Source organism: Mauremys reevesii, linkage group 6 (genome assembly GCF_016161935.1).
Source record: "Mauremys reevesii isolate NIE-2019 linkage group 6, ASM1616193v1, whole genome shotgun sequence".
Lineage (NCBI taxonomy): Eukaryota > Metazoa > Chordata > Testudines > Geoemydidae > Mauremys > Mauremys reevesii.
Window position 1 is genome coordinate 10,994,144 of NC_052628.1, and position 12,487 is coordinate 11,006,630.

General features: G+C 45.4%; 1 protein-coding gene across 5 annotated transcripts in view; it reads left to right on the top strand.

The window, feature by feature from the left end:
• SETBP1 (SET binding protein 1) overlaps window positions 1–12,487 on the top strand; it is a 326,031-nt gene that overhangs the window by 12,216 nt on the left and 301,328 nt on the right. For all 5 annotated transcript variants that reach the window (XM_039543815.1, XM_039543819.1, XM_039543821.1 and 2 more), the window contains exon 2: window positions 5,447–6,104. In XM_039543815.1, the coding sequence (XP_039399749.1) occupies window positions 5,613–6,104 (492 nt within the window). In that variant the 5' untranslated portion in view covers window positions 5,447–5,612. The remainder of the gene's footprint in view (window positions 1–5,446; window positions 6,105–12,487) is intronic.

Here is a 12,487-nt window from a genome sequence, read left to right on the forward strand (position 1 = left end):
GTAGTGTTTAGGCTTAGAGGAGTATCCCTTTAAATAGTTTGAGAGCCATCTGGTGCTCACTGTGTTTTAAAAGCTGCAAGGAATCAGCCAGAGTAGCAGTTTGTATGAGGCATGTTTGTGTATCTTTAGGAAAGACAAGTATTTGGGATGTGGCTGTTCCTGTCTGGTTTCTTTATATAGTTATTATTGTGTAAAGAGCAAAGAGCATAGAGTTGGCACCGCCTTACACGTAGACTCCAAAATTCTGTAGCACTTCTCCACAAGCATCTAGTGCGTGGATGCTGTGTCAGTCATTAGCAAATGTTCTGCTTAATCAGTTTACCGTCCTGGCATTTCCACCCTGGAGAGTTTGTGTAGCTGCTTGAAGCGACAGAAGGAAACAAACTCGTATCCTATTGTTGTAGAGGTCTAGGATGTCCAACATCCAGAGCGAGCTCTTGAACTCACAACTCTTAGGGTCAAATCCTGCTCTTAGATATGTACATATGAATCCCATTGAAGTGGATATGAGAACATCCATGAACAGAATTTAGCACAGAGAATTTGTTCCGTCATCTGCATTTATCAGCTGAAGTATGGAAAAACTCCCTAATTAAGAACTAATGCTAAATTCTCTGAAACTCGTCTCATTCACCTGTGAATCATCCTTCCTCAAAATCAAGGCTTGCTAGTGGTTACACTTTCTGCTGGGAATTTATTTCAGAGAATGTGATGCACCTGGAGTAGGTTATTGACCATCACCTTACACTGTAAATCTCAAAAGATCTGGAGGGTTAGTTTGGGTAAACATTTAAAAGACTGAATTAGCCCAGCCCTTTGGACCTGTAAAATAGGTACATTAAACTTTCCCACTTGAATTCCAGCTCTCCACACAGCCGGTTGGGCCAGAAGAACCTTTCTTGCTTTATTTTGGCACTTTCACTTGCAGCCCCAGATGAAACCTGGAACCGCAGAGCCATGTGACAACGCAGAATGACTAGAGACAGCCCCAAGCCACGATATCTGAATCAGGGACCAAACTTTCCCAATATTTGGTTTGGAATTTGACTTTATAACTAGGAAGAAAATGGAAGTTGTCTAAAGCTTTTCTTACTGATCACTAATTTCATTTTCTTCATCTCCAAAGATGCCCATAACCTCGTATCTTTGTGGGTGAGGCTTTAGGGATACACTAACAAAAGGAATGGGAGTACTTGTGGCATTTTAGAGACTAACACATTTATTGTAGCATACGCTTTCGTGGGCTACAGCCCACTAGCAAAAGGGAATTGTCACGTTGGTAGAAATAACATTGCTCCTACTGAGTGACTTACTCCTGTGGTATCTGCCATTAGCATGTCTAGTGTTGTCTTCATGCCTAGTGCTTTAAAGTCTGAAATAGTTCTCACAGCACTGGTATGCCTAAAGCTGGGGAAAGGAATAGAGGTGGGGAACTACCCAGGAGACTGCTTATTCAGGAGGTTGAACTGAGGTTTCCGAACTAGTCAAAGCATGTGTAGTCTGCACAGACAAGAAAGACAAGTATAATGTCCCATTGCCCAACTCATTTAACTATGAACCCTGATGCAGAACAATGAGCTACCTTAACCAATGACCCATTTAATTCCTGTACCGAGATACAGTGCATCATTGTTTATTTATTGCTGCAGGTCTGTTGATATCATGGTTTGCAGATTCTAACACAAGATGATGCCAAGATTCTTAGGACCTAATCTGACCCAATTTACACCCATCTGGTGTGAATGCAGCACAGATGACTTTATTCAGCTACTCCTGATTTACATTGATGTAACTTAGATCAGAGTCAGGCATGTAGATGGGGTCCAGATCCAAAGTTTGAGGCAGGAGCCTAGGTTTTGGTCAGTCCCTAGCTGCGTAGAGAGAAATTCCGATCTCTATATGAACTTCCCAGAGTTCGGGTCTAGGGTTTTGTTCTGGGCCCTGTTTTGAAATGATGTTCAAATCTAGTTCACTTTTTGTTGATGGGTTGGATGCTGTAGCTGCTTCTTTGCAGACGGAAGCGGCCTCCATTGCTGCCCAGTGGAAGTGGCACATCCTGGTGCCCTGCCTGTTTGAATAGACATTCTCTGCAAGAAACTGCTTGTGCTCTGCCAGCAGTAACTTGCAGGGAATGCTGCACAGCAGAACGTTAAGGTCTTATGTACGGAATTTGACTTTATAACTAGGAAGAAAATGGAAGTTGTCTAAAGCTTTTCTTACTGATCACTAATTTCATTTTCTTCATCTCCAAAGATGCCCATAACCTCGTATCTTTGTGGGTGAGGCTTTAGGATACACTAACAAAGGAATGGGAGTACTTGTGGCATTTTAGAGACTAACACATTTATTGTAGCATACGCTTTCGTGGGCTACAGCCCACTAGCAAAAGGAATTGTCACGTTGGTAGAAATAACATTGCTCCTACTGAGTGACTTACTCCTGTGGTATCTGCCATTAGCATGTCTAGTGTTGTCTTCATGCCTAGTGCTTTAAAGTCTGAAATAGTTCTCACAGCACTGGTATGCCTAAAGCTGGGGAAAGGAATAGAGGTGGGGAACTACCCAGGAGACTGCTTATTCAGGAGGTTGAACTGAGGTTTCCGAACTAGTCAAAGCATGTGTAGTCTGCACAGACAAGAAAGACAAGTATAATGTCCCATTGCCCAACTCATTTAACTATGAACCCTGATGCAGAACAATGAGCTACCTTAACCAATGACCCATTTAATTCCTGTACCGAGATACAGTGCATCATTGTTTATTTATTGCTGCAGGTCTGTTGATATCATGGTTTGCAGATTCTAACACAAGATGATGCCAAGATTCTTAGGACCTAATCTGACCCAATTTACACCCATCTGGTGTGAATGCAGCACAGATGACTTTATTCAGCTACTCCTGATTTACATTGATGTAACTTAGATCAGAGTCAGGCATGTAGATGGGGTCCAGATCCAAAGTTTGAGGCAGGAGCCTAGGTTTTGGTCAGTCCCTAGCTGCGTAGAGAGAAATTCCGATCTCTATATGAACTTCCCAGAGTTCGGGTCTAGGGTTTTGTTCTGGGCCCTGTTTTGAAATGATGTTCAAATCTAGTTCACTTTTTGTTGATGGGTTGGATGCTGTAGCTGCTTCTTTGCAGACGGAAGCGGCCTCCATTGCTGCCCAGTGGAAGTGGCACATCCTGGTGCCCTGCCTGTTTGAATAGACATTCTCTGCAAGAAACTGCTTGCTCTTTCTACCAGCAGGGGAAGGGGTTAATATCCTGTGGGCGGAGGTCCGGTACAGAGTGCCCATTGCACTTGCATGCATACCAAAGCAGTAACTTGCAGGAATGCTGCACAGCAGAACGTTAAGGTCTTATGTACGGTGTGTTCCTCTGTAAGGGAATTAACCATGCAAAATGTCAGATAAATAAGCCGTGTTATTTGACTGGCATGGATGGAAATGGAAGGTATCCCTGACCCTGATCCCATCATCTATTTGGGCACAAAGCGTGGCAAGGGGCCAGGTCAGTTAACTGGGTGGAGCAGTTACATTTGTAGCTTTTCCCCAGAGGTAGGGTTGAAACCTCCTCCCCGGTGCTTGCTACCTGCCGGGGCTGCTCCCTTCTCTTCGCGGGGGTTGGGTCCTGGGTGGAATTGTTTTTGTGACGCCTGGTGCCTCCACCCAAGGTGATTCCTCACTGTGCTCAAGTCACAATATTGCACCCACTGCTGGCAAGGAGGATAAGACACCGCACACTGGAAACAGTAAAGTACCTCAACACAAACCCAGCAAAGAAATGGCACCCCCCAAAATAACAACATAACAAAGAGGGACTTTATTGGGAGCAGGAAGATGGGATCCGGGGAAGGAAACGGTTAGAGTTAACTAATAATACTAAACATCAACACATTTCCAACCTCCCAACACTGCCCTCTCTTCCCAACCCCCAGCTCCCTCCCTGGCACCTCTCCAGGCCGATGGTACTCAGAGGCCGACCCTATATTTCAGGGGTTGGCAAACTTTGGCTCCTGGCCCATCAGGGTAAGCCGCTGGCGGGTTGGGACGTTTTGTTTACTTGGAGCGTCTGCAGGCATGGAGCCCCTCAGTTCCCTGTGGTCGTGGTTTGCCGTTCCCAGCCAATGGGAGCTGCGGGAAGTGGGAGTTGCGGGAAGTGGCAATGTACCTCTATCATGAGCCAGAGAAACCACTTCTAGAGCCAGCTGATAGCTCAGTCTCTGTGAGTTACACAATTCTTAGTTCCTCTGCCAAAAAGGAAGCCAGCTAGTGTTATTGATGGTGCTTTCATGTGGATATCGGTCTACTAGGAACTGTACTCAAGTCACCACATCATTTAGCTGTAGGACGGAAAGGACTTTTCACCACTACCGTCCCAGGCCAAGGCTAGATCAGTGACCTCTGGCTGTATTCCAGTGGAAATCTGAGTAAAGAATGCGTGTGCAGGATTGTTTCCCCTGAACTTTAAGGTCATATGAAGAACTTTAAAAAGTGGAAAGTAGAGAGCCATGCAAACTGCAGTCCCCACAGGAGAGCTTATCTGATTTCTCCTGCAGAGCTGTGTTCTAGAATGAGGAGGTGCTACAGTGAAACATACAAGGGGACATGTTGTACTGATGACTGGCCAAACTGCTATTTCCCAGGGTTGCCTCTACAGTTTGTTGCTACAAGGAGTGGGTGGGGAAATCCTTATTTGCTTTAAGATTTTGTATGTAGCTTGGTCCCTAGAATATTGTTCACTGGATGGTTGGTGTTTGTCTTGGTCTTTATATAACTACATGAAACATGCCTATTTTTTTGCTTTATCTCTATTGAAACTCTATAGCTTCTCCTGTTCATCCGGTCAAGATGTTCAAAAGGGATTAGATAATAGGTGCTGCCATTTTGGGGGTTTCCAACTTGAGGCACCTTAAAGGGGGCCTGATTTTCAAAGGTTGGGGGCTTTCTGAAAATCAGCCCTCTCAGGTTGGGCGTCCAGAAACGGAGGTATGTGAAGTGACGAGTGAAAATATTGGCCTCCAGGTTTCCTCCCGAGCCCTAAGCAGTGGTGGAACTTCACTTCGATGCATTTCCAGCTTGATCTGGTGCAAGTGAATCCCAAATCTAAGCAGCTTAAGTAGTGTGTAGGTGTATGTATGTTAATCTGTGTGTGTGTGTGTGTGTGTGTGTGTGTGTGTGTGTGTGTTTCATTATCCATTTGATCTCATTGTTTGTTGCTTGGCTGTCCCCTAGTATTTTAGGCCCAAGTTCTGGCTGGTTCTGAGTGCGGTCAAATCCCATGTGCTTCACTGAAGGCGCTCAGGACCTTGCAGCAGGTGCACATTGCTGTGTTGGATTGGACCCATCTTGGGGAAGCCCAGTTGTGCTCTGTTTCAGTCAGTCCTACGGTTGCTCTTTGACACATGCGTGAGTGCTGACTTCCTTTTTCTTCTCTCTTCTTTCAACAGTTGCGGCTTTGATCACTTCTGAGCTCCTTCCGGTGTCCGGACTATTGGGACTTTAAATTTTACAGACAGTTACCATTCAGTTCCTGGGGTTTCCCCCCTTTTCTCCTCATCACCTTCCCCTTCCCCCTTTCCCTCTTATAAAACTCCAGTGCATTGTGAGATTGCCATGGAGGCAAGGGAGACCCTAGGCAGCTCCCGGCAAAGGGGAGGCGAGGCGGATTTCCTGCCAGCCACAGTTGCCTCTGCGAAGCCTCCACCTGCTTCTAGCTGCACGGGGGAGACCATGTTGCCTGCTTCAGGCTCCGGGAAAGGGATCCCGGTGAGCGGAGAACGACTGGAGCCAGAAGAAGAGGACGAATTGGGTTCTGGGAGAGACGTGGATTCCACTTCCAATGCAGACAGCGAGAAATGGGTGGCAGGAGATGGCCTGGAAGAGCAGGAGTTTTCAATCAAGGAGGCTAACTTTACAGAGGGGAGCCTGAAGTTGAAAATCCAGACCACTAAGAGAGCAAAGAAGCCCCCTAAAAACCTGGAGAACTATATCTGCCCACCTGAGATCAAAATCACCATCAAGCAGTCTGGCGAGCAGAAACTCTCCCGAGGTGGGAAAAATAGCAAAGCAGCTAAAGAGGAGGACAGAGGGCACTCCAAAAAGAAGGTAAGGACACCAGTGCTTTCAAGTGGCCTCTTATTTATTTTTCCTCTTTATTAGCTCTTCACAGCTGATGAACTGAGCTGTTTCCCTCCTCTCCCCGGCCCCCTTTGCCTGTTTTTACACAAGATTGTGCTGCATGGATGAGAGAGATAATCGGATCAGACACTCTGAACGATGAGGACCAAATTCTGCCCACAGGTGCATGCATGCAACTCCCACTAGGCCATGCCCCCAGCCTTCTTGGGAAGGTGTTGGGAGCCAGCTGCATACTTCTGAGGGCAGGATTCGGCCCTGGGTATTGGACTCTGCTTTTGCAGAAATAATAAGAACCGACCCTGTTACTAAAACAGATTTGGAACACAATGGGTTTTCCTGTTCCTGCTTGCTGTATGGGGGGACCATCCGCCTTGCTGGGAACTCCTGGGAGTAGGGGTAACCTGGGTGATCTACACCTCTGTGCTGTGGCTGGTTGCCTGAGTTCATGCAGCCCGGAACCTGTTGCGTTTCTGAAGGTCACGGAAAGGCTAGACTAATCAGCTGAGAACAAAAGGTGGGAGGTGTGTGTATACAAGAAATAACCTTCACCCAATTTGCCAAGCTCTGTTTGATTAACACGGAGCTGATATAAACCAGGGACAATCCAGCATTCCCATGCACAATATGAAGATGATCTTGAATTATCCTTTATAATAGCCAGTGCTGAGGAGGTCAAAATCTGGATCCTTCAAAGGCCTTTTCTGTTTTGTGTGTAGTTGAGAATTAAGATTATTAATTAAATGACTGATAAACGATGTCCCATTTCTAACCGCTATGTGTCTGAGCACAACTGCTCAATCCCTTTGTTTTGTAAGCTTTTGATTGCATTGTCAAATACAGGTATGTGTGCAGAGAACCAACACGCTTGTACCCATATAGAGGGCTAATGGCTCCATTACGCTTGATTACAGCATTGTGTGGGCTGTAATCAACACTACAGTTATGGTTGAGAAGATCCCTCCATTATTAGCCCCATTTTCTTCCAGGTGCTTATCATAGTCTTGAAATACCCTTTAGGCTGCAGTTTCTTATTCTTTACATTGGGTGAAATGTATGATCCTGTGTTGGTTTAGCCAAAGTGAATCTTAAGGACTGTGAACTCATGAGGACTGAAAGCAAGGAGAATTTTTCTCTGAATCCCAGTGAATAACATACTGCACGTGGGGGGAATACGTTACATTTAACTCAGTGAAGTGATTTCTTTGGACCATTTATCCACTATGATGCGGATTTCCAGATATCTGGATATCCACTCATATAAATAAATGCTTAGGCCCAGATACTAATATCCTTAGTCACACTGAGTAACAATCTACTCCACAAGCTGTCTTGTTGATTTCAATGGGAGTGTTTGTTGTGTGAAATAGAAACCAACATTAATAATGGTATCACAATCTGGCTGTTAATGATTGTGTGTCCAAACAAACTCTTGTAGACTCACATGATTGTGGAACAATACTAATAAGAACACACACTGACTATAGTGATGTATATGGATCAAGAAGAACTTCCAGGGTTTTATTGGAATTCAGGACCAAATTAAAGGTACTAGCATCGTAGTGTGTTTAGCTGCCTGCATGGCCATCCAACTAAAGTGGTTGTTGGGTTTTTTTTTTTTAAGTCAACAAACAATAGTTGTGGAAGTGCCATGCAAAACGCCTACAGCACTGCAACTTTAAGGATGAGATTTGACTCATGCAAAGGTCAGGAGATTCAAAGATACGGATCTCAGCAGCTTTTTGCTGGTATGTGGGCAGAGTACGAGACTTTGAAGTTCGTGACACCAAGCATTTCTGTAGCACGTAGATGCTTCCATCAGGGATCAGAGCCCCCTTGTGCTAGGCACTGAACACCCATATAACAAAAAGACTGTAAGCTCTTTGGAGCAGGGTAATCTAAATATATGGCAAGAGACAACAGGTGGATACAATCCACAGTCGGGGAGCACAAGATAAGGGTGAGGAGATTATGATTAGCATGACAAATGGGGCTCACAGTTGACCAGCTGCCTAACCGTTGTCCAGTTGGAGTTTCCATGAAGAAGAGGCATGGAGAGGGATATAAAGGAGGACAATGTGGTAGCTTTGATGATTTTCACAGCTGAATGTCCCTGCCCCAGAAGAGCTAGCAGTCTGCAGGGCTTGATCTTGAAACCATGAAGCCAGTAGGATTACTCACGTGAGTAAGTGCTGCTCGCCATCCAGCTTGCAGAATCAGGCCCTAAATGAAGGCAAGTTGTAACAGGAGATGATGACCGACCTTGCCAGGGTCAGGTAAGGAGAAGGGAGGTCAAAGGGTGCAACAGCGAAATCATGTGGTTGCTGAACGGCTGATGTGTGCGCGTCATGCGGGTTACCCAGAATTTTTTTGTGAAGATACAGTTAATTTGAGGTTAGAAGGAAACTGCAACTTGAACCGGAGCAGAGGCTTTCTTGCCCTTCTGTGGGTTTTTCCCATGTAGGGGAGTATGCATCTCATATAGGGAGTTTTTGCATTGTTACAGAAGTACTGCCAGCTTTGTTTATGTGTGAGAAAGAGACTGTACTATTTAAACCAGCCAGGGATCTGTGGTGCTTTAGTGGTATTTTATTCCTACAGTTATACTGGCTTCATCTCTTGCTGCTTTAGCAAAAGCAAACTCAACAGATCACCAACGGAGAACAGTAGCAATCAGGAACAATACAGTGAAGCCTGTGGGCCAGATTTTCTGCAGGCCTAACTCCATTGGTCTCAGTGGAGATGTTGGCCCGCTATATTTTTTTCCTTGGGATTGAGAGCAGTGACACTATTCCAGTTTACCACCCAGTTCCGTATTCAGGGCTACACACTACTTTGAACTCCCGCTGAGGCATGTTTGTGGATCAAGGGCTCTACGTAGCTAGGCTTGGTGGAATTCTATTTTTATAATTTTGACGGATAATATCAATGTTTATTTTTCAGCATTTTTTCCCCATTTTGATCTATTGAAATGTTCACAGTTGTGGGACATTATTTAACGCTGGCATTACAGCATGTTCTATACAGTTTAAGGCAGCACTCTACTAGGTTCTCAAACAGCATTTGTCTTACTTTGCCTATCTCAGAATGTTGATTATTATCGATTATTATTTTTTTTGTTGGTTTGTACGTGTATGGTGTAATTGACGTGTGTCTATATCTACCGATAAAAATCAAACCCTTCTCAGGTTATCCATTGCCCTTAATGTGAATGACAGTGGTGTAAATGGCTGTTTTACACCTAGAGGACTAGTGTTCAAATTTATTTTTCCCCCCAAGGAGGAGCTAACTCTATTAGGACTTGAAAAATCACTTAGGTTTGTTGCATAATAATTTAAACCACAGCTACAGTTAGTCCCCAGTGCTTACAAATACCTCTTCAGCAGGCTTGCAGGAGTTTCAATACACATAGCACAGAGGGCAAGTAATGAAAACATGGAAGCAATTTAAATAACAGCATGTGGGTACACAAAGGAGTGGTGATGCCAGTAATGTAAATGAGCTGTGAACTGGGGCGATAGTGTTTATTCAGTGGCCAGGTAGGGAGGGAGTTATGCCTATTTCTTAGTCCTATAGTGTTCTTCTGGGCTAATGCATCAGTTCTCAGGCCATGGCTGCCCTTGCAGATTTGCAGCCCTGCAGCAGGGTGTGAAAAAACACCCCCTCCAGCGCTGCAAGTTGCGGCGCTGCAAAGCGCCAGTGTGATCAGAGCCCGACAGGGAGGTGGATCAGAGCCCCACGTTAATCCCCACAGGGAGGTGGAGTACGGACAGTGCTGGGAGAGCTCTCTCCCAGCGCTGGCGCTCCGACCACACTCGCGCTTCAAAGCGCTCCTGCGGCAGCGCTGTGCAGCCCTAAGTGTAGCCATAGCCATAGACTGGTCCTTGGACCACGGGTGCTTGGTGGAATGGGGTCAGTGGAGATCTGTCTGTTCACCAGGGGAGGGAGAGGAGTGCTCCAGGCTTTGTTTCCAGCAGTTACATTACATTAAAAGAAGCTAGACATATACTAACTACTTTCCTCCTGTTGCTTTTCCATGTGAACAATCACTGCAGTTGCCCGGGGATGTTATGAGAGTGGAGGGAATCCAGGAGACGATTTTATTGGGTGTGGTTCCCATTATGAAAAAGAATTCACAAATCCTCGGCCTAATGGTTTGAGACTTAGGCTGTAATCCAGGAATGTCTTGCTTTCGGTCCTAGCTCTGCCAAGTTTTTTGCCTTAGTTTCCCCCTCTGTAAAAGGAGGCTGATGGTAGTGGCTTGCCCAGTTTGCTGGGCTCCTGTAAAGACGGATTCCATTTTGGTTAGTATTTGTACAGCAATTTGTAAAATTGCTCTGTAAGTACTTGGTAGTATTTTCTGCTGTTCTCTGCACTGGGTTGGACGGGGCTGAGCCATTGGTGTTTACAACACCCATTGTTCTATATCTGCAGAGGACTTCCTAACTGTCACAGGTGGCGGAGGACGATCTCCCTTTAAAACGACTAGCCACTGTTACAGACCGGGTGAAAGGGAGGTGGGTCTCAGCCCACTTGTGACTCGAAGGTATATTCTGATTAAGAAAACACAACGTAAGCCACAACTCCGCTACCTTGCAAGCGCGGAATTTGCTGCACATGCCGTCGCTTCCACACCTGCAGAGGGGCCATGGCAAGTCTGCATCTTTTAGTCGATTCTAGCGCATTTCCCTTTGGAAGTGGGCAAACAAGCTGTCAGCTTTGATGGGCACTAAAAGCATGGCACCACATGCTAAGAAACAATCCATCAACATTCCAGGCCTGTCTCGCGGAGTTTAACAAGCCCCAGATGAAAAGTAGTTCTGTGGTTTTTTTCCTTCCTTTGCTACCCTCTGTATTTTCCTATTGCTGTAAACACTTGATTTTTGTTGTTGTTGTTGTGTTACTTAGTGTGCCAAACTTCCATTCGAGTTCCCCTCATATGCATAATTCACTGCCTCAGGGCATGAAAACTCCTTTTTTTTTATGCTTAGGAAGGGTGACTCAAGTTATCAGTGAGATATAAGCAGTGGCAGTAACATTTTTCTTGTGTGCATTCATAGGAAGCTCTGCTCCTGGGATTCTCTCATATATACATCTTGATTTTAAATCAAGAGTGGCTGTCTTTATCAGGAAGCTCCTTTCAAGCGCCCCGTTCTCCTTAATTTCCATTCACATGCTTTCCTTTCACTTTGTATACCCTCCACGCAGGCACTTTCTCCTTGAATTCCTACGTGCTCCTGTCTCTCTTGTTCATCTCCTTTTCCCTTTGGAGTAGCACGCACATCGTGAACATTTCCCCCTTGGCTTGCGGCCTGCACACTTCCCTTTCCCTGCAGGTTCGCATGAGCCTCCACAGTCTCTCTCTCTCTCCTGTCAAATTACCCCTGTGCTGTATTCCTTTCCCTTCTGATTTGCATGCAGGATCCTCAAATTGCTCACAGTTCATATTTGTTTCTCTTTGAGAAGGGCAGATCATTTCGGGATCCCCTTGTGTGTATGATCATCTCCCTTTGGGATTTGAACTTGGGTGTAGTTGGCATAAGCCCTTGTCTTTCAAGAAAGTTGTGATTTTTCTTTTAAAGGTGCAATTATATGAAGGACTTCTCCCCCTTCCTGTTGTTTTTTCCCCTTCTTTTTAATTTTTTTTCTGATGGACAGATGGTCCCCTCCAGTTCCCTACCTTTAAAGAGCAAATGATTGGCGGAGGAGTGGGGGTGAGTGCATGAAAAGGATATTGATCCAAACCCCAAAATTAAGGGCAAATTTAAAGGGGCAGAGTCAAATAATTTGAACTCAAAGGCCTAATTCTCCACTGTCTTGTATTGTCATTTACATCAGTTCAAAGTGGGTCTGAAGTGCTAGCAGCACAGAATGGTAAGGCTAGATTTTTTCAGTTCCCCCCGCGGGATGCTGGGCACAGCTAAGGAATCACGGCACGTAGGAGCCTATTATAGGGCCTTGATCTTGAGGATGGTTCTGCTCTGGGGACTAAGCCAGCATAGATCAGAGCAGCCTTGAGGTTGCTCTAAATTATACTGCCTACACCAGGTGTCATTTTGGCAGTGGGGGAGGACTAGGGTATAGAAAAGGTGGTGGTATAGGACCTATCCTTTATACCAGGGGATGGGAGAGGTGTGCTGCAGCAGCTGTGTGCCAGCAGAGCAACTAACATGAGGGGAATCTTCCACTGGCTGGATAAACTGACCTCTGGCAGCTTTGCACTGGGAGACCAGCACAACACTGCCCTAAGAGGCCTGCGTGGGCCTAAATGTGGAGAATCAAGCCTCAAATATTTCTGAAATGTTTTTGTAAATTTAAATTATTCTTTTTTCTGTCCCCCACAGTGTTGGAAA